The 21,163-nt window shown below is 38.3% G+C and overlaps 1 protein-coding gene across 3 annotated transcripts in view; it reads right to left on the bottom strand.

The window, feature by feature from the left end:
* The window catches only part of mrn (general transcription factor IIH subunit 4 marionette), a 127,751-nt gene that overhangs the window by 40,850 nt on the left and 65,738 nt on the right, over nt 1–21,163 (bottom strand). For all 3 annotated transcript variants that reach the window (XR_010859973.2, XR_010859974.2, XM_067146472.2), the window contains exon 7: nt 9,521–9,705. Coding sequence is in view for 1 of the 3 variants with exons in the window: in XM_067146472.2 (XP_067002573.1) it covers nt 9,521–9,705 (185 nt within the window). In the remaining 2 variants the exon portion in view is untranslated. The remainder of the gene's footprint in view (nt 1–9,520; nt 9,706–21,163) is intronic.

Genomic DNA, 21,163 nt, shown 5'->3' with positions numbered 1-21,163 from the left:
GAGTCGGACAAACGGGTAGGAGCTTCCATACAAGATACTTTGAGCATGTTAATGCCCTGAAATATAACAGATTTTCGGCCATGGGACAGCACATGGGTGATACTAACCGTAAGTTCACTAATATCAAACAAGACATGAAAATTCTCAAAGTTATACAAAAAGGGCCCCTGCTCAATATTACAGAAAATTGTTTTATCCATCTGGAACAGTTTTTCAATCCTAAATTCAACCTAAATGAAATTTCATAGAAATCAAACATTTTATTTGACCTTTTAATTCCTATCTTTAGTAATCATGTCTGAGGTAAAAATAATTCTTTCTTTTATAATCTCTTTAAATTCCCCTCTCAGCAGCAGTCTTTCTTTCCACATCTTTCAGCCCCACCTTAGACACCCCTTCTCTCCTTCTCCCCTCCCCCCCTTCCCTTCCCCTCCTCTCCCTAGCTACTCCTTTGTTTACATTGCCTGCTTCCTTTGTTACATGGCCTGTCTGCTTCCTCCAGCAAGTCAGTGCTTGTTTCCCATAAGACATTAGAGGTGAGTCTCATAAATAATTTTCTCCTTTTAAATTTCTTTTCTGTATGTTTATTCATTCCTAATTCTGGCTATCATTTCCAGATTTACTTCTTTGCCTGAGGTCCTAAGTGAACTTTAAGACATCATATCATGACATGAAGATCATAACCATAATTTTTTTTATTATAATTATTCCTGCAACATTGTTTTTGTCTGTTATACATACGTTTTAGTTATCACATGATGCTTAATTTTATTTGATTGAAGATGGCCACTAAGTGGCTGAAACTAGTCCCAAGACTTATGTAATATCATTTACTTGATATAGTGTATTGCATTCTTGTCAATTTATTCTTAATTTTGGGTGAAGTCGAAACTGGTCAAGCTGGTCCATCCTTCACATGCCACTTGAACAGCTTTCATTGCGGTACAAACACTTTGCATATTTTAAAAAATGCCGGATCACCTTAATGCACAGTTTTATCTCCATCTGTTTGTAGTTCGTACCAACAATGACTACACTGTTGTCATTCCAGCACACCAGCGACGCACCACCAAAACTCCTGTAGTCACATGATTCCCTTCTTTTTCCTGTCTGCCTTTGTCTGAAGGGGACACTTCTCTGTCTGGTTTTCTTGAAATGTCCCTATTGCACCCATTCCCTTTGAAGCCAGATGTCTTACCAATTTCAGGGATGTAAAGTAGTTGTCAAAGATTATGATATGCAACCTGTTTGTTTCAGTTCCACCGGCATCAATGAGAGGCAGAACTATTACAAGATATTAGACTAGACTACACTTCCACCAAGTCCAAATTCTTTCAGCCTTTCATTTTATATTGCTGTATACACTTGGAAAGGTGGAGAAGTATCCTATAATCACCGGCAGAGAAAGTAGTCCAGCAGAATTTCACAATTTTGCACATCATCTGGTGTGTGTGTGTGTGGGGGGGAGGGGGAGGGGGGGTGCGCGTGTGTCTCTCTCTCTCTCTCCTAGCCTTTGCTTTTTCTTATTTTTTGAATCAATTTGCCCTTCACATTTACTCAGAAGTAGGTTTCTACCAAGGTAATTTAGATTACCCTCATACTCATCTGTCATTATCATCAACAGTTCCACATCCGTCATCAGGTGGTTTGATGTGCTGCTCCTCTCCAAATGTTGGTTCTTCCTCCAAAACTTCCAATATTTCACTCATCATCAAACTAGTAAGGGAATACAAATGTTTGAGACAATAGGACTCCCTGTGCATAGCGTCTGATTTTCAGGACAGCTATATTTATTTACAAGCCTCTGTCACATCAATAATAAGACATAATTGACATCTTTGTGTGTTGGTAGATTCATAGGAGTGTCAACAATATGAACCATCCCAAAGTTTACAACTATTGGAAATATTTGTTAATTCATAAATAAAAATCTCACCTGTACTCTGTACTATCTTGCCGCCATGCTCGCAATAAGTGTGATTCAACAATGATTGGTAAGAATGAAGAATATGTATTCTTGGTTCTTGTTAGCTACAGCCTTTCTGAGCACAACGAAGTATCGCAGGCTTAATGCCATACATAAATATAAAACATTTTATTTTTTAATGACATCTAATTTTTCGGGCGCTATGCACTAATGGGGTAATACATATAGTGTGAACAATGTATAATATCAAAGACTGTTGCATGAATTATAACCAATGGGGACTTGATGGCCACATGACAGTGTCAAATCCTGTATATAAGCGGACAAGTACATATGTACATAATACATTTTGAGCCAACAGACACCTGAGATCTCTGTGGCCTAACAGGAATATCCTAAACTGACACACTTGTGTCTGCTGTGACACTCAAACATGTTAAGAAATAACATATAAGGCATATTACAAATTTTAATATGCACCTGACACTGGCCAGAGACATAGAGAGAAAGTGAAATTCAAGTAACAGATATGAAATTTCTGAGAAGTATGGTAAAGAAGACAAGGAGAAATAGAGAAAGAATACAATAAGAAGTAACGAAGTAGGAAAAATGAAGTAAGAAAATTAAGAAAAACAGACTGGGATCATTTGGACATATTAACCCTTAATCATGGATCTGCAGCCCATGTGATTGTGGCAGAAAAATAAACTAGTCATTTTTCTCACATATCCCTCTCATGGTTTGCTCATTTATAATACCTTCCTGGCTTAATCACGTCTACTCCCCAAGTTTTCTTGCTGCCGTCAGTATCAATGTGCCTGTGATAATAAGCAGTTGCAATTTATAGCAGTCCCAGTGAATGCACATCAATGGTTTGTAGCTGAAGATAGAACACAGTGGAGAGAGACTAATCCTACAGTACTTCTATCAGACAATCTTGATATACCATTGATAACTTGTAATAATATTCTATAGGCACAAATGCAACAGCTGAACGACTCTAATGTTCAAGTTAGAATGATAAAAATATAGCTATTTCTTTCATAGCTTAGAATTCAGACACATCTGCTTGGAATTATTAGTATTTACAAGCAAACATCTATTAATTGTCAAATGAAAAATGGTAATATGATTTTAGATGGATTAAAAAAAAAAAAGTTCATAAATAAAAACTAGTGCACCCGTGCTGCTCTGCAGGATTCCTTATAAATAGGTCAGATAACTCGTCTTAATATGCCTGCCGCAGTCATATTGTTTTGCCTGTACCTTTCAATAATTATGAACATTTAATATCGGTAATGTAGTTTATAACAGTTCTTTCCATACAATATTCTCTGTGCTTCAACCATTTGGCCGTATCTAGATCTTAACATTTTCAAAGAATCTTGCTCGAGATAGTGCAATATACAATTGGCTGAGACTGAATACTGGTTTGGGTAAACAGACTACCCACTTTTTCAAGAGTTTGTCCCTGCGTTTTATTAATGGTCATACAGAAGGCTAGTCGACTTGATACCTTTCCGTCTGTATGTACGTAGACTTTTTTCTCTTAGCAACACGTAAGTCATTAGGAATGTTCTGCCATCTATTGAGTATACAGTGAAACCTCATTACTGCGTTCCTCATGAACACGTTTTCCCACTTAGCATGTCATAAATTCAAAGTCCTGATTCTCATCGTATTAAATCTACACAAAATACCTCACTTATGTCACAAATTTTTGCCATTACTGCTTAGTACAATCACATTTTTCCTAGACCTGAAAATGTTATTGTATTTGTCATCCCGTGTGAAAGAAACATGATTTCCAACTCGGGTAACAGCTGTCGCCACAGCTGTGTGATTATGGGAAAAGGCCTTCCTGAATTTTAACTATTAAGTTGCACTTTCGGGGAGCAAGCTGTTAGCCTCAGAAATGTTCAGTTTTGCTTACCAGTTAATAGTGAGAGTGCTGAATAGCAGAGTGAGCCTGTTTGTGCTTTTATTTCACATTCCATTTAGAAGGTAGAAATGTATTTTGTGTTGAGTGGTACAGTGAAGTGTGGTTAATATTTATTGCGTGGTACGGTAGCCTATATCTGGATTAGGAACATAATCGTGTGAAATTGACTAGCGTGGTGCATATGTGTCTTGTGATAGCCCAGTTATGGATAGGGAAAATATTGTAAAATTCCTTAATAACGAAGACAAAATTAAAATCTGTTAGAAAGTGGACTGACATAAGCCAAGACTATTTACGGTCTTGCATAAGCACACAGAGGTCGCGAATGTTGAAACTCACACCTTTGAATTTCAACTTGATCAGCCAAGTTGGTCAAAGTTTTGTTCGATTCAAAATGGGAGCCAGAATTTCCTCACAGTTGCACATGGTCGAATGTAACCTCCAATTCATTGTCTATGAGTGTGACCAGAAAATAATATTAAATAACCCACTGCTCCAAAATGAAAGATTTCTACTAACATTTGTTTTAGAAAGAGTGTGATCTGCAATAATACTTTGATATTTTTGTTGGCCCGTGCACATATTTTCATATTTGTTGTCTGGTGTTTTTCATACCTTTCAGAGTGCTTGTTATTTTATAATCCTCACCACAAAAGGTTTTCATATTTCTTCTCTCATGTTTTTCACACTTTTTAATACTTTCCTCTCATCTTTAGAAATGGTAGATAGGCCTATAGTTTTCACTGTGCGCGCGGATACACAACGTAAAATCCCCTCATGTCAGAAAAAATCTTAGCTAGTGTTTCCATATCCCTGTTGGATAGTTTTTATTCATACACTCATTAGTATGCTTTCTTGCTTAACACATTTTTCTTTTTCTTTTTCCTTGTCCCCTTGTCAGAGAATCAAAGAGTATCTAGCAGATAATAGTATTCTTCCATCATCAGTGGAAGTGTATACTCTCTGGCTTCACAGGTATTCTGCTGTCACCAAGAGAACCGAACCTCATGTAAACGAAGAACATTGTGTATCCATATGTGTCCATCCACGGTCTGAACGCACATGGCAAGACCCATGTGGGCTGTCTTGGAACTGCCGTTACTTCGCTTGATTGCGGCGATTACATCAGAGTTAGCTCTACATGGACTGTTGCTGGATACCACTAACTGGCACGCAATTGTGATGCGGATTGCGAGGCAAATTATATTCACCGTCCACGAGAAATAAACAACAATCAAATGGCAAATGACATCTGGATATTTAACATATCATAAAAGAAAGGTAGATTTGAATTTATGGCCGAAATGTAAATATGTAATAAATCAATCACAACAGCGCATATAAGTAAAACATCACACATTTAATATTTCAATAAAATAAAATTATAGAGGGGAACATATAGCATAGAAAAGGCAATATAAAACAAAAGTGCATTACTTTACCTAATCAGAATCTGATAGAGGACAAACTCCTTCCAAATCGAATTCTTCTCACGCCTCTTCATCACTGCTGCTCGTGTCATTCAGATTAATGACCAGACAGTCCACAATTATATCGCACAGGCCGTCCAATTTCCAGAATGTCTGCTCTTCTGCCACCACGTGGAGAATAAAGGCTTGCCACATTTCAGCGGTTACGTTCACCAAAGCTTCATTAATGTCTTGACTTCTGCCAGTCTGAAGGTTTTATTATTGCATGCAACATGCCCCTTCACCTGGCTCAACACCAACTTGATCGGGTTAAAAAACCAGTGATAAGGAGGAAGTCTCAACACCGTATGACCTGCTTCCTCTGCCAGTGTGTCAATAACAAACCTGTCATACGTTTTTGTCACACTGCGAGTATTTATCAGTCGGAGTAATTCATCTTTCACCCTATCTTTCTCGTAGGTAAGACCTTTTGCCACGCGATAATGTCATCCTTACACCTCGATCTGGCGGGAATTCGATCTAAATTAATGCTGTGATATGACGCATTGTCCATAACAATCACAATGTTCGGTTCAAGCAGAGGTAAAATTTTCTTAAAACATGCAGTAAAAACTTCACCCGTCATCTCGTCATAAAAATCAATAGTTTTCTTCTATTTCATCATAAATTCTCCACCCTCTAAAAACTTCACTTCCTATGTGCAATAAAATCAGTTGTCTTCCTTTTCCTGCCAGATTTTTTTAGACCTGTACTTAATCCTGATTTGAATGCATGTTTCTTACTCTTTATGTTTGTATCTATCCACACACTGGAAGTCGTATGTCCTTCGTTTGCCCGCTCACCTTGCGCTGCAGTGTCCATTCACTTTGTGGTAATCTTTTCCTCTTTCTGCGTACTTTGCATTTTACTGGCTTTTCTCAATTTTACTAAGTCCAATTTGTTTTCCACTATGAACTGAGAACTCCACCAATTAATATCACCACGCGCAGTGTCTACTTCTTCTCAACAAGAATTCAAAAACTTCAAATTCTGCACAACTCCAAGAATCAACCATGCAGCCCTACCAACACAGCTTGGTTACTTAATACACCAAGTGCCAAATTCTCTGCTTAAGCTGATACAGTGTATAGTCTTCTAGAGAGTATCAACTACACATTTTGTTACTCAAACATGGTACATACTTGTATATATTTATATATGTGTTCATTCTTAGTACCATAGCACTCGGTCCACAACCGTTATATAATACCAGGAACTACTGAATTCCATGAGTCTATAATCATACTAAAAATTTTTAACCTACAACACAGAGCACCTCATTTGTACTTTTATTCCAGAATTTTTAGCATGTTAACTGTACTTGTATTATTTATTATTCACCTATGTCACATGTAATATTTCATCTTCATTTGCAACATTTTGAGTGCCATAGACCTGGCCGAATTCAACCACACTTCATATTGTAAATTATATTGTAAATTATATTGTAAATTATATTGTAAATTATATTGTAAATTATATTGTAAATTATATATTCATAAGATTCTTACTGCTTAGAAACATGTTTTAGGATTTTGCCAAATATTGTGTATATTTAATACTAGCTGATGTACCGTGCTTTGCTACGGGATTCTAAGAAAGACTGTCTTTGTGGTTTTCCTAACTACAGTTAGTTAACTTAGGCCATTACAAAAACGACAGCTGTGAGTTTGCATTCGGGAGGTAGTGGGTTCGAAAACCACTGTCGACAGCCCTGAGATGGTTTTCCGTGGTCTCCCATTCTCATACCAGGCTGTATGTACCGTAATTAACGCCAGGGCCACTTCCTTTCCACTCCTAGCCCTTTCCTATCCCATTGTCGCCGTAAGACTTATCTGTGTCGGTGTGACGTAAAGCAAATTTTAAAAAATACTCTGTATACACCAGCAATCCCATTTATTGGACATGATTGGCAACAGAAGACACAACAAACAATGGTCAATGTAATGTTATTGTTGTTCAATGTTATGAGCTTTCTGTATTGTAGGCCTTCACATTTGGTTTTATTTCGACTCTGTGATATTAGGGCGTCTTACGAAATTATTTATAGCATAGACTGTAGTTCTACAACTTTACATAACGATTTTCATTAAATTCTGTCTACCATTTTTCTCGTGACTTGGCCCTGATATGGACTTACCCACAAAAATTCAAATTCATGAATATCTCTGTTCATAGCCGGTACGGTAAAAATGTACATAAATGATCGGAAACTTAATACTATATAAATTTAGTAATGTAGTATTTGTTGATAGGACCACTAATAACAGAAATATTTGAGAAATAAATGTTAGGCCTTCCCCTAAACTACCATTCCACTCAGCGTGAATAAAATTATTTATAGCCTAGATTGTAGAGACTTATTTCCCGGCTTCGCATACCGATTTTCATTAAGATAGGACCACTAATAACATACAAATTTGAAACTTGAAATTTAGGCCTTCCCCTAAACTACCATTTCTTTCAGCGTGAATAAGATTATTTACAACCTAGATTGTAGTGACTTATTTCGTGACTTTGCATACCGATTTTCATTAAGATAGGATCACTGATATCATAAATATTTGAGAATTAAATTTTAGGCTTCCCCTAAACTACCATTTCTCTCAGCGTGAATAAGATTATTTATGGCCTAGATTTTAGCGACCTATTTGCCGACTTTACATACCGATTTTCATTCAATTCTCTTCAGCCGTTTTCTAGTGATGCGTGTACATACATACATACATGCATACAGACAGACAGACAGACAGACAGACAGACAGACAGACAGACAGACAGACAGACAGACAGACAGAAATTTCGAAAAATTAAAAAGTGCATTTCCTTGCTACTATGGACACGACCGATACAGAAATACCATCTTTTTTAAATTCTGAGCAATGTACAGACAAAACTCTCATTTTATATATATAGATGGCTGATGATGACCCCGAGTAGGGTTGAAACTAGTCCCATGTTATGTAAATAACATTGTAAAAACAACTTAGTATTGAATAGGTGGAAAACTCTCCTGTGCATAATTTATTTGTTAAAGTTGGGTATTTCTCACAAAATTTATGAATTCAATAAAACTGTCTTCTCACCACTTTTTGAAGGTTTCCTTTTGCGATGCTTAACGAACTCAACTCGGTAATCGATATTGCACAAGAACAAGTAATGTTACAGTCACCGGGCGAGTTGGTCATGCGGTTAGGAGCACGCAGCTGTGAGCTCGCATCCAGGAGATAGTGGGTTCGAACCCCACTGCTGGCAGCCCTGAAGATGGTTTTCCATGGTTTCCCATTTTCACACCAGGCAAATGCTGGGGCAGTACCTTAATTAAGGCCACAGCAGCTTCCTTCCCGTTCGTAGGCCTTTCCTGTCCCGTCACCATAAGACCTACCTGTGTCAGTGCGACGCAAAGCAACTAGCAAAAATGGGTCAAGCATGAGCGCATGCATCCCTGGCGCTCTTCAATTTGAAATGCTTGTTTAATTAAATAACAATGAATACAAATAGTTTTTTGTATATTTTTCTGGCTTAAATTATTTGAGGAATTATATTTTGGACATTTTGCATGTAGGATCACATTAGCTGAGATGTGGCTAACGAACTAGTTTCATGTCTCCGCATACGTATCCCACGGCAGCACTAACCAATAAACGTTAACCAAGGCACGTGCTCATGTTTACACCATGACTGGTTCTCTGGGTGAAATCTGTATAGTAATCAAACAAGGCTGCATGCAATGATATTACTAAGGATGTAAATTACATATATTATCAGAATATTAATTAATGTGTTAGTCACTTAGCAACCTGCTAAGTACAGAATGTATTGCTGGTTAGGGTAAACCTTCGCCTGCAATTATTGGAGTGATAATTTAATGATTTGATTTTATGATTACTCAAAGTTGGCTGAACTTATAGACCCATCAATGTCTCATGGTTCATCGGCAGGTAAATCTGGAGAGAAAAAAAACAGAAATGAAGCAAATCGGTCCAGTAGAACGGAGAGACATATTTGCCAAAGCTGTTTTTTTAGTAAAATCTTTATATATATAGACTGGCTTTGATTCCTTGTGTTAGTATGAAGTGGAAAGAAATTACATTTGTTTCAACTCAACCATACCTAGTTGAAAGAATAAGATGATTGTGATTACTCCAATTTATAAAAGTACATTCAGCATTAAAATCTTACCTGTATATCAGCTCACTGAAGAGTCCCAACAATGCAACTTGTAGGTTAGAATTAGTATAGGCATATATTCTGTAATTGGTTTCCACTACAATATAACCTTCTTGGTGCACTTCATTCTGCGTTTTGTTCTGGCCTGAGGCAATATTCAGAGCTAAACGTGTAGGATAAAAACGGCCAGCTTTCCTCTGAAAGTAGAATGTGAAATACGTAGTTAATTAACAATCATAACAAAACTTCAAACAACATGACCATTTCTGAAGGGAAAAGGGTAATTATTATATCTTCATCAAGCAATTATTTCCTTCCATCAGATCCTTTTTGTATGTATTTATATCACTGGGACCGAGGGACTCTTCTTTACAATCTACCTTATTTACGACATACATCATTATTCTACTGTGCCAAATACCATATCATTTTCCTCATGAAGCACTTCAATTAGAGAGAAAGCATTAAAAATACAAATCTATTTGTGAAGTAAAATAACCTGTGTCCTCATCCTGAGGTGGTGCAACTCTTTGCAAACACCCCCCCCCCCCCCAATAAAGTGCCCCTGTGGGTGGGGGCAGTAGAATAACACCCATGGTATTCACTGCCTGCTGTAAGAGGCAACTAAAAGGGGCCCAGTGGCTCTGAACTTGGGAGCGTGGGTTGGTGACCATAGGGCCCTTAGTTGCGTTCTGGTATTGCTTCCACTTACTTGTGCCAGGCCCCTCACTTTCATCAATCCTGTCTGACCTCCCTTGGTCAAATCTTGTTCTTTTACGACCCCAATGGTATTAGGTTGCGAAGCATAGGGAGTCTTTCATTTTCACACTCTTCGTGGCCCTTGTCTTTCTTTGACATATACTTTCATCTTTCTAAGTGTTGGATCCCTTCCATTTTTTCTCGCTGATTAGTGTTATATAGAGGATGGTTGCCCAGTTGTACTTCCTCTTAAAACAGAAATAACCACTACCGCCCCAATGGAGGTGAGCTACATGGAGAGATGTGCAAAGGGAAACTGTGAATACAGTAAAATTTATATGTATAACACTGAGTTATGTATAAATGAGTTGGCAATTGAGGTTTATTTAACATGTTTTTAAGTTATATTTTGCCAGGACTTACAGGAATTTATGTATAAAACTGAATTATGCACAACTGAGTTACGTACAAACCAGTGTCAATTGTATGTATGTACGTATGTATGTATGTATGTACATACGTAAGTATGGAAGCATGTAAAAAACACTGTATTAGAAACAGCAGCAGGGTACAAAAATAACTGAATTTTAATAAAATAAAAACACACAGCCTAATTCAGACTCAAACCTGTGCACCTTCAGTTTGAAAACGAGTGCCTTGATCATTCTATTACAGGAACACTGTCCAAAAAGCTTGCTTACTTGACGTCTTATAAGTGGTGTATGAAAAATTAAACATTAAAATCTCAAGATTTTAAGGCAAATAGGTCTGATTTTGAACTAACAGGGAAAGTGGAAGAAATTGTAGATTTTATGGTTGAGAAAGATATAACATTGCTGAGAATCAGTGAGACCAAATGGAAAGGAAAAGGTGAGAGGAAACTAAAGAAAGGATACACCGTATAGTACAGTGCGTAACCTAATTACTGTACTCAGATACTCAGGGGCAGGTACCAGCTAGCAAGGGAATGTAAAATTGGGTGGTGTACCGGTATATTAAGAAATCCAAACACCAGTACAATAGTGAAACATAGCTGCAGCCAAATAATTCCTCAAAGTGAGATTGCTTGTAACCGAGAAAGTTAGCCACGAGGTTTGGATCATGTAGCTGTGAGCTTGCATTTAAGATAGGGTGGATTCAGCAACCTTGGCGAGGATTTTCCATGGTTTCCCCATTTTCACAAAAATGCTGGGGCTGTACATTAAAGCCCTGGTCATCTCCTTTCCTATTCCATCATCTCCAAAAGACCTGTTTGTGTTGGTGCGACATAAAAAAATAAGCTATAGATTGCTGTTACCTGCAATGCCAGTCCAAATCTGACAATAAAACACAGGATAGTTAAGGTATGTGTGCAAACATGTACCTTGGACTTGTACTTACAGTGTTGTGGGAGGTACATACTTGAAGATAGTAGCTCAAGAACTGATTGATGTAGGATGAGGCAGGCTCTGAAAATGCATCTCAGGTTTTACCACACTGCAATACAGTAGCATGATGCAGCCATGAATTAGCTAATATTTGTCAAGCAATTATGCCTGAGGTTATTTCAGCTATGCAGAACAATGCATGTGATGAGCAGCTACTAAAGGTATGTGGAATGATGACTTTGCATGATCTTCAGGGGGTTACATTTGTAAATGACCAGGGGTCAAAGATGAAGAAGGCTTTGGAGGTTATGGATGTTTCATGAGAATACTGCTCATACTGCTCGTTGTCTGAACACTGTGTTGCGACATAAATTTAATGAGGAATTTCTGCAGTCTCAAGCACAGAAGATAGAAGTTGCTTTACGTTGCACCAACACAGATAGGTCTTACGGCAACGGTGGGATAGGAAAGGGCTAGGAGTGGAAAGAAAGAGGCCGTGGTCTTTTAGGTACAGCCCCAGCATTTGCCTGGTGCAGAAATGGGAAACAACGGCAAACAATCTTCACGGCTGCCGACAGTTGGGTTCGAACCCACTATCTCCCAAATGCAAGCTCACAGCTGCGCGCCCATAACCGCACGGCCAACTCACTCGGTAAGCACAGAAGATAAACAAAATACTCTAAGATATTCAATAGATGAAATTTGAAGGGTTTGTTTCACATCTAGAACACATGTTGTACCAAGATGAAACTAGTTGAAACATTAAAGTGATAATGATAACGCCTGTCTTTATTCAATGTGACCAAATTGTGGTAGTTTCGACAAATCAAAAATCACATGCAGAAAAATTATGGCAGATAATCTTAAAATGCTATGACGGCAAATAAAAAAGTAAGTTACAACAGCTCGCCACAAGAGCACGCTGTGTGTCGTGACCATGGCCAATGCGGAGCAAGCTACAGTATAACTGCGGACATGTCCGTTAGGAAGGTTGGTGTGGCATCCCGTCATGTTGTGTGTGCAGAGCGGGCTATGCACAATTGTGCGTCAACTGGATATTCACTCCAAATTCGATGTGCGTGTAGCGATCCGATTTCTATGGGCTAAACAGCTCAATTGCACGGACATTCATCGTGTAATCACTGCTGTATATGGTGAGCGTGCAATTTCACACCCAGGTATTGTAAAGTAGTGTAAGCTATTTGAGACCGGACACAAGGATCTCGGGAACAAATATCGCAAAGGCAGGCCCACAACGTCCAGTACCATTGTAAGTGTTGACCGTGGATGGGATCATTAGAGAGAATCGGTGCATAACACTGCAGGAAACTGCCAGCATGCTGAACATTTCGTATGGCAGTGTGTTCTCCATTGTACATCAGCACCTTGGATTTCGTAAACTATGCCAAAGATGGGTCCCATGTCTGCTTACCGCTGTTCATGAGGGACAGCGTTTCCAATCGTCCCTAGCATTTTTGCAATGGTATTCTGTGGAGGGCAATGGGTTTGTGCGGTGAATCATCACGGGGTGAAACGTGACTCCACCACTTCACCAGCGAAACAGAGAGAACATCGATGGAATGGGTGCACACAATATCACCACCACGAAAGAAGGCCAAGGTCCAACCTTCAGCAGGAAATGTAATGGCGACAGTGTTCTTTCACATGGAGGGTGTGGTGCACGTGGAATTTATGCCGAAAGGCATGACAATCAACTCGGCTTTGTATTGTCAAAGGTTGAACTGGTTGTGTAAGGGAATTAAAGAAAAGCGGCAGGCAAAATTGAGCGCCGGTGCGATTTTGTTATTTGATAATGCAACACCTCACATGGCCCGCCAAACGTCCAAACTGCTGCAGCGATGCAAGTGGAAGGTATGGCAACATCCTCCATACTTAGCGTCATGCGATTATCATGTGTTTGGTAAGCTGAAAAAGGATTTTGGTGAGCAACGATTCCAAAATGATGAGGATGTGAAAGCAGCTGTATCCAAGTGGTTACACAGCGGTGGAGATTTCTACGCATCCAGAATCAAAAAGTTGATTGACTGTTCTGAGATGTTTACTTTTTTTTTTACAAGTTGCTTTATGTCGCACCGACACAGGTAGGTCTCATGGTAACGATGGGATAGGAAAGACCTAGGAATGTGAAGGAAGGGGCCATGGGCTTAATTAAGGTACAGCCCTGGCATTTGCCTGGTTTGAAAATGGGAAACCACGGAAAACCATCTTCAAGGCTGCCAACAGTGGGGTTTGAACCCACTATCTTCTGGACACAAGTTCACAGCTACGCAACCCTAACCGCACGGCCAACTCACTCGATTAGAAATGTTTACAGTCTCTTGGGAACTATGTGGAAAAGTGAACTTACATTGTATGTTGTCATAGCCCTGTTGCCTATGTGTAGGTGGTTTCATAAATGGCCATACCTTGGAAGTGTAACTTACTTTTTGATTCGCTCTCGTGTTACTGGATAGAAAGCTCACAAGAACGTTATCAAGTTCCTCCAGCTTTTTAAAGAGGCCACAGATGATTTAGAAAGGGAAAATGAAACAATACTACAGAACACACTACTGTGGTTTTACACATTTAAGAGTTATTGTGAAGACAGCAACGAAAACAGATAATGTATGATGGAAACAAAGAAACACACAAAGCATTTTCTAACACAGAAGCTTCAAAGGCATATAAATCATAAAAACCACAACATATCTGTCTCCTTCCTCTCATCCGTCAATGATGCTTCCTTTAACAAAACGGGACAAGGTGCACCCAGAAGCGAGGTGCTTATGTTGTAATTTTTCTGTAGGTAAGGAAAACTTGCATAATGAAGTAGATATAACCATAAAAATTGTAACTATCAGCTATAGAGCAATACTAAATACAGATTTGTGTTCTTCTATTTTAGGAAATACAAAAGGGACAAATGAACTTCAGAAAACATGGCCGCAAAAAGCTGAGCATTTGAGCAAGGTAAAGTTCTTTCAATGGGTATGCAAGATGAGGAAGTTATGTGATATATCATCACAGCTTTGAAAGACCATGGTGATGAAAGCGAAATTTTGTGATGGTGGGCATTTAATAGCAATCAGTTCCAGGCACTTTCACGAGCAGCTTCAAAGATTTTCTGCATTCTCATTACAAGTGCAGCAAGTGAAAGGACATTCAGCCAGACAGGGTTTGTCATTAATGACAGAAGAACATATATTTCTACAGAACATGTTAATGACCATCTCTTTTTGCATGGCAATTTAAAACAGTGAGATGTGCAAGAACCTTGCAATGGTAAGCGAACACCAAGTTAATAATAATTTGATTGAGTATGAGATTCAATTTTAAATTGGATCTATTTTGCTTTTAGCAAATTAAAGTATACAGAAGTAGTCCGGCTCCTTGGCTATGGGGTCAGTATACTGGCCTTTGATTCAGAGAGCCCCAGGTTTGATTCATAGCTAGGTTGAGGATTTTAACTGCATACGGTTAATTTCTCTGACTTGGGGACTGGGTGTTGGTGTTCGCCTCAATAGACTTCTCTTCATCCGCATACAACACACCACATTACTAATCATCACAGAGATACACAATAAAGAACACATCCCTTCACATAGGGTTGGCATCAGAAAGGGCATCTGGTCGTAAAACTGGGTCAAATCCACACCAAATACTGATCCCAATACACTGTTTACAATTATACTGTGATAATGTGCCTCAGACCATCCAGCACGTTGTTATGGACTGCCCAAAAAGAAGATTCAATGGATCCATTAAAGAATTACATAGTGCCTCTACAGAAGCAGTGGACTGGCTGAAAAGTCTGGACATTAAGTTTTGAATGCTGACTTGTAAATCACATACTTATTTAAGAAATATGTATTTATATGTACTTATAATGTATCCTTGTTTTGCCATACGAAATAATATACAAGACTAATTTCGATTCATGGATCATCCTCAGTTGCTATATCACATTATTAACAATTAAAATAGCACATTCACTGTAGTTAAAAGTCACCCTTCTCAAAGTTCTCTCATAAATTCACAGTCTTAAAATTTCATGACAATTTCATAATTCATTTCTATTGGTATGCTACATGAATATCTTGATAAATGGGGCATCAAAAGGCTGCTTGCACCAGTCAAACATGTGGAGTACAATTATGCTGCTTTAAAATTCACTCTTCTCGAAGTTTAATCATAAATTCACAGTCTAAAATCTAATGACAAGTTTGTAATTCATTTCTGTTGATATTCTACATCAATGTCTTGATAAAATGGGACATCATAAAGTTGCTTGAACCATTTAAAAGTGTGGAGTACAATTATGCTGCTTTAAGCTTAGTGTTGAAGTGGTCAGTTGACTGTAGCAAATGTGGATTTGAACTGTGAAATGACAATTTTGTTTATTATATTATAATCTATTAGCTTCATAGTCTGTGTTGATAGTTCAAGCACACAAGAATGAAGGATGAGTTCTCCACCTAATCAATACTTAATTTTACACAGTGTCAATGTTATTTACATAAAAGAACAGTACCGGTTTCGACCTATAAATAGGTCATCTTCACCTGTTGAAGAACCTGCTTAATAGCGACTGTACAAAATAAATACTACTAAAATTAAAATTAAACAAGAATGCTATTAAAATAAACATCCGACCGGGCGAGTTGGCCGTGCGCGTAGAGGCGCGCGGCTGTGAGCTTGCATCCGGGAGATAGTAGGTTCGAATCCCACTATCGGCAGCCCTGAAAATGGTTTTCCGTGGTTTCCCATTTTCACACCAGGCAAATGCTGGGGCTGTACCTTAATTAAGGCCACGGCCGCTTCCTTTCAACTCCTAGGCCTTTCCTATCCCATCGTCGCCATAAGACCTATCTGTGTCGGCGCGACGTTAAGCCCCTAGCAAAAAAAAAAAACAAAAAACATCAATGCCACTATTCTAAAAAATACTTCAGGTTAAGATATATACATATGGTACAGTTTTAGGGGTTAGAGGGCTTCTTCCTGGCCCCATGATTTCTACACTGTATTTTCAGATTTTAGTGTGAAGTTGTGTCACGAATCAAAAGTGAGGTTATGGGTAAGGCAGGCGATTTATCTCCTCGGAAAATAGCAGTTCCACATGTTCTTTTACAAGAAAAGACTTACTCACAGAGGGCCATAGCAAAAAAACTGAATATATCCCAAAAATCTGTTAGCAGAATCAAAAAACAGTGCGATAAAGGGCAAGAATACCAACGGAATCATAGTGGGAAATGTGGACATAAACAAAAACTTAGTGACAGAGGCCCTACAAAATAGGAAATCAACTAGTAAGGAACTCTCCCTCAAGGCATGAGTATGGAGTGGAGAAATCTCAGAATCAGTCTGATGGTTCAGTCAGCTTCCGCTTCGAACGCTAGTGCTGTGCCACGTCCTAGGAGCCATGTGGTGGCGGACGAACGTACCATTTCCACTTCTATTATAAAGTCTAAGTTTAAAGAGTCATTGTTTAAGAAGCCTTTCTCGTGGACAGTCGAGATTTCTTCTGATGACGCAGAGCACAGTTCTCTGCGAAATGTAAAGAATTTCACCTTATTTTTCTTGACACGGCATAAGCCCAAAAGCCTATACAGTATCATGTCTATAAGTATGGGCCGAGAAAGCATCAAAGGCAGCATTATGTTTAATGAAGAGTATTTTATTGAAGAACTGTACTTATTCACTTTTTTCACCTTGAGTCTAATAATTTGGCCACCCTCTGTATAGTGGAGGAAGAGAAGCCAAAAATGGTGTAGGTCTCATAATTGGTGGAAAACATAAATGACAAGCTGATTAAGATTAGATTGAGAAATGAAACTGGTGTTACAGATATAATTCAAGGGTATGCTCTACAAACACGAAATACAGATACGGATCTAGAGGAGTGCCTTGAATATGTGGAAGGCCATATACAGGACAAACAAGTTGTGATCATAGGAGACATGAATGCCCAAGTAGGTCAGGAAAGAAAAGGAGATGAAGAGATTATAGGACCATTTGGATATGGAAAGAGAAACAAGGCTGGAGATATTTTGGTACACTTTTGTAGAAAAAATGAGCTGATCATTGGTAACATATTCTTTTGAAAGAAAAACAGAAGATAACAAGATATAGCTGGGATAACAAAATCAAAATTTTGATAGATTACATTTTGGTCAAGAAAGGTAACAGGAAAATGTTGGTAGATGTAACAGCCCTCCCAAGTGAATCTTTTGAAGGAGATCACAGAGTTGTGATAGCTAAGTTAAAGATGGGAAAGATACAAAAGATGACTGAGATTAGGCAGAGAAAGCTAAGGGTGTGGAAACTGCAGGAGAAGGAAATAAATGAAGAGTTCCAGACACACATTAAAACAAGTATACCTAAGGAAGACATCGGACGGGTCGAAGAAGAATGGGCATACTTTAAAACAGTCATGGTGAAGTCTGCAGAAAAGACCTGTGGAAGATTATCAGGAAGAAAGAAAATCATCAAGAAATGCCCTGGTGGAGTAACAGGGTAAAATATATAGTTAAACGGAAGAAACAAGCTTGGAAAAAATGGCTGAGAAACAGAACAACAGAATGCAAAACAGAACACATGCACTGCAAGAAGGAGTGCTCCAAGGTGGTTCAAGAAGAAAAAAAGAACTGCTGGTAAAAATTCACTGAATCTCCGCAAGAAGATACAACTGGAAGCAAAAAGACCTTATTCCAGTGGGTAAAAAAGAAGAAAAACCAAGGTAAAGGTACTAACTTCTTTAAAAATGAATAGGAGGAAGTGATGACACAGAAGCAAGATATATTGCAGAGGTAGGGAAAGACTTTGAACAGCTTTATAACGTTCAAAATACCTCGGTACAAGGAGAAATCGAAGAACCAGATTTGGTGCAGATGGAACATAAGGAAAACCAGGTTTCCATGGCAGAGATTGAGTGGGCCACTAAAAGGATGAAACGAGGCAAGGCAGCTGGAACTGAAAAGGTCACCATAGAAATTATAATAGCAGCAGGATCAATTGGCCTACAGTGGTTGTATAGACTCTTCAGAGTTATATGGAGAGAAAAGACTGTTCCGAAAGAGTGAACGAAAGGGGTTATTATATCAGTTTTCAAGAAAAGAGGCAGAAAGCTATGTTAAAATTACAGAGAAGCGACACTGATACCTCATACAGCTAAGATCCTTGAAAGAATCTTGGATACACAAGTATAAAGATTGAGAGTTTTCGACCTAATCAATACTTCATTATATGAAGTGTCTAAAATATTTCAATCACATTAAAATATTTAAATATTATGCTATTCACGTGACACAAGGATGTCAAAGCCCTTTTAGACTTCAAGAACTTTACCCTGTTTTATATTTTAACATTATAGCATTATATTTTATTGAAAGATGTGGCATTCATGTTTAGTCTAAGTAATGTTTTACAATGTACTATCATTATTGAATAAGCAGGTTCATCAGCAGCTGACGATGATCTAATTAACAGGTCGAGATCTGTACTGTGTTTTAACGTGACTGAAATATTTTATTTTAAACACTTTATGTAATAAAGTATTGATTAGATGGAAAACTCTCAATCTTTATACTTGTGTGCTCAAGCTATCAATACTGACAAGAAGCTAATAGATTATAGAATCTTGGATAAACGAATAAGAGACAGAGTAGAGGGGAAATTGGCAGAACACCAGTATGGATTCAGAAGAGGCAGGTCCACACTTGACCCAATATTTACATTGCGTCAAATGATGGAAAGGTATTGGGAATATGGAAGCAGGAAGCAATGTGAAAATTACAGAGATGTGACACTGATACCTCATACAGGTAAGATCCTTGAAAGAATCTTGGATACACAACTATAAAAATTGAGGATATGGTAGTAACGTTTCTAGATACTGAAAAGGAATATGACAGTGTCCCAAGGAATTTGGTATGGAAAACATTGACAGAGGCACAGACTGGGAATGAAACAATGCAGATGGTGAAATGAAATGTCGTATGGCTTTGAGTGCCGGGATATCCCAGGACAGGTTTGGCTCGCCAGATGCAGGTCTTTCTATTTGACTCCCGTAGGCGACCTGTGCGTCGTGATGAGGATGAAATGATGATGAAGACAACACATACACCCAGCCCCCGTGCAATTGAAATTAACCAATTAAGGTTAAAATCCCCGACCCAGCCGGGAATCGAACCCGGGACCCTCTAAACCGAAGGCCAGTACGCTGACCGTTCAGCCAACGAGTCGGACAATGCAGATGGTAATAGCACTGTATCAAAATTGTGAAAGCTGTGTTAGAACCAAAGTTCAAACTGAATGGTTCAGAGTTGAGACACGCTTAGGGAAGTGTATTGTCTCCTTTACTCTTCACTACCACTATGGATAGAATTCTACATAATGTCAAGAAGATGATGGGCAAGCAAGTAAAATCTATGCTCTCTGCTGATGACATTGTAGTTTGGGGAGATAATGAAGACGAAGTACTGACAAGTTGATTTATGGAATGAGGAGATAAGAAATGAAACAATGCAGATGGTAATAGCACTGTATCAAAATTGTGAAAGCTGTGTTAGAACCAAAGTGGGTCAAACTGAATGGTTCAGAGTTGAGACACGCTTAAGACAGGGAAGTGTATTGTCTCCATTACTCTTCACTACCACTATGGATAGAATTCTACATAATGTCAAGGAGAAGATGATGGGCGAGCAAGTAAAATCTATGCTCTCTGCTGATGACATTGTAGTTTGGGGAGATAATGAAGACGAAGTACTGACAAGTTTATTTATGGAATGAGAAGATAAGAAATTTTGGACTGAAGATAAGTACTGCGAAAAGCATGACTATGATCACGATGAGAGGTAACAGAAAATCCAGGGGAGTGATAAAAATACAAATGAACCTCTTGAAGTAGTGATTTTATTTTTAAATATTTGGGTAGCATGATGTCATAGATGGAAATCTGGATGGAGAAACTGATTTAAGAATACAGGAGTCTGCAAGTTTCTACCAGTGTGTGAGAGACATTGTATGGAACAAAGATGTGACAATGAAGTGCAAGAAGGTTTTATACTCGTCCTACAGTGAAACTCTGTTAAGAAGTTTTTCAAGGGACCACAAAAAAAAAAAAAACTACTTAAGCAGGAAACTTCTTAAAAGGGGTAATGCCCGAAAACTTATTCTGTACTTTGACATACATGTGCAACACACAGCCAACAGATTTCCTTGTTTGTGAACAATACCGAAATAGGCTGATATATAAGAGCTGCTAAAAGAAAGCCACAACAAAAATACAGTATTAGATTATCATGACATGTATTTTTAGAGATAAAGTAAAATACTGTAATTGAACATACTATATTATAAAAATTCTTGATAAGAGACGGGAACATAATACATAAAACCTTGCACAAGAGATAAAAGAAATACTAAGAACATTAAAACAGTAGATGGTGACCGTACATTATGTAAATTCCATACTGCATTAGACATTAAATACATTTCCAAACACAAAAATCTAGGCTCCTACTTGGAAATGAAATAGTCCAGGGTGACTGTTTTTAGGTTTTTACTGCTTTCTTGAATTATAAACCACCGC

Source organism: Anabrus simplex, chromosome 4, assembly GCF_040414725.1.
Source record: "Anabrus simplex isolate iqAnaSimp1 chromosome 4, ASM4041472v1, whole genome shotgun sequence".
NCBI lineage: Eukaryota > Metazoa > Arthropoda > Insecta > Orthoptera > Tettigoniidae > Anabrus > Anabrus simplex.
Note: the sequence above shows the minus strand (reverse complement) of the source record. Positions and strands in the feature narration are given on the sequence as shown.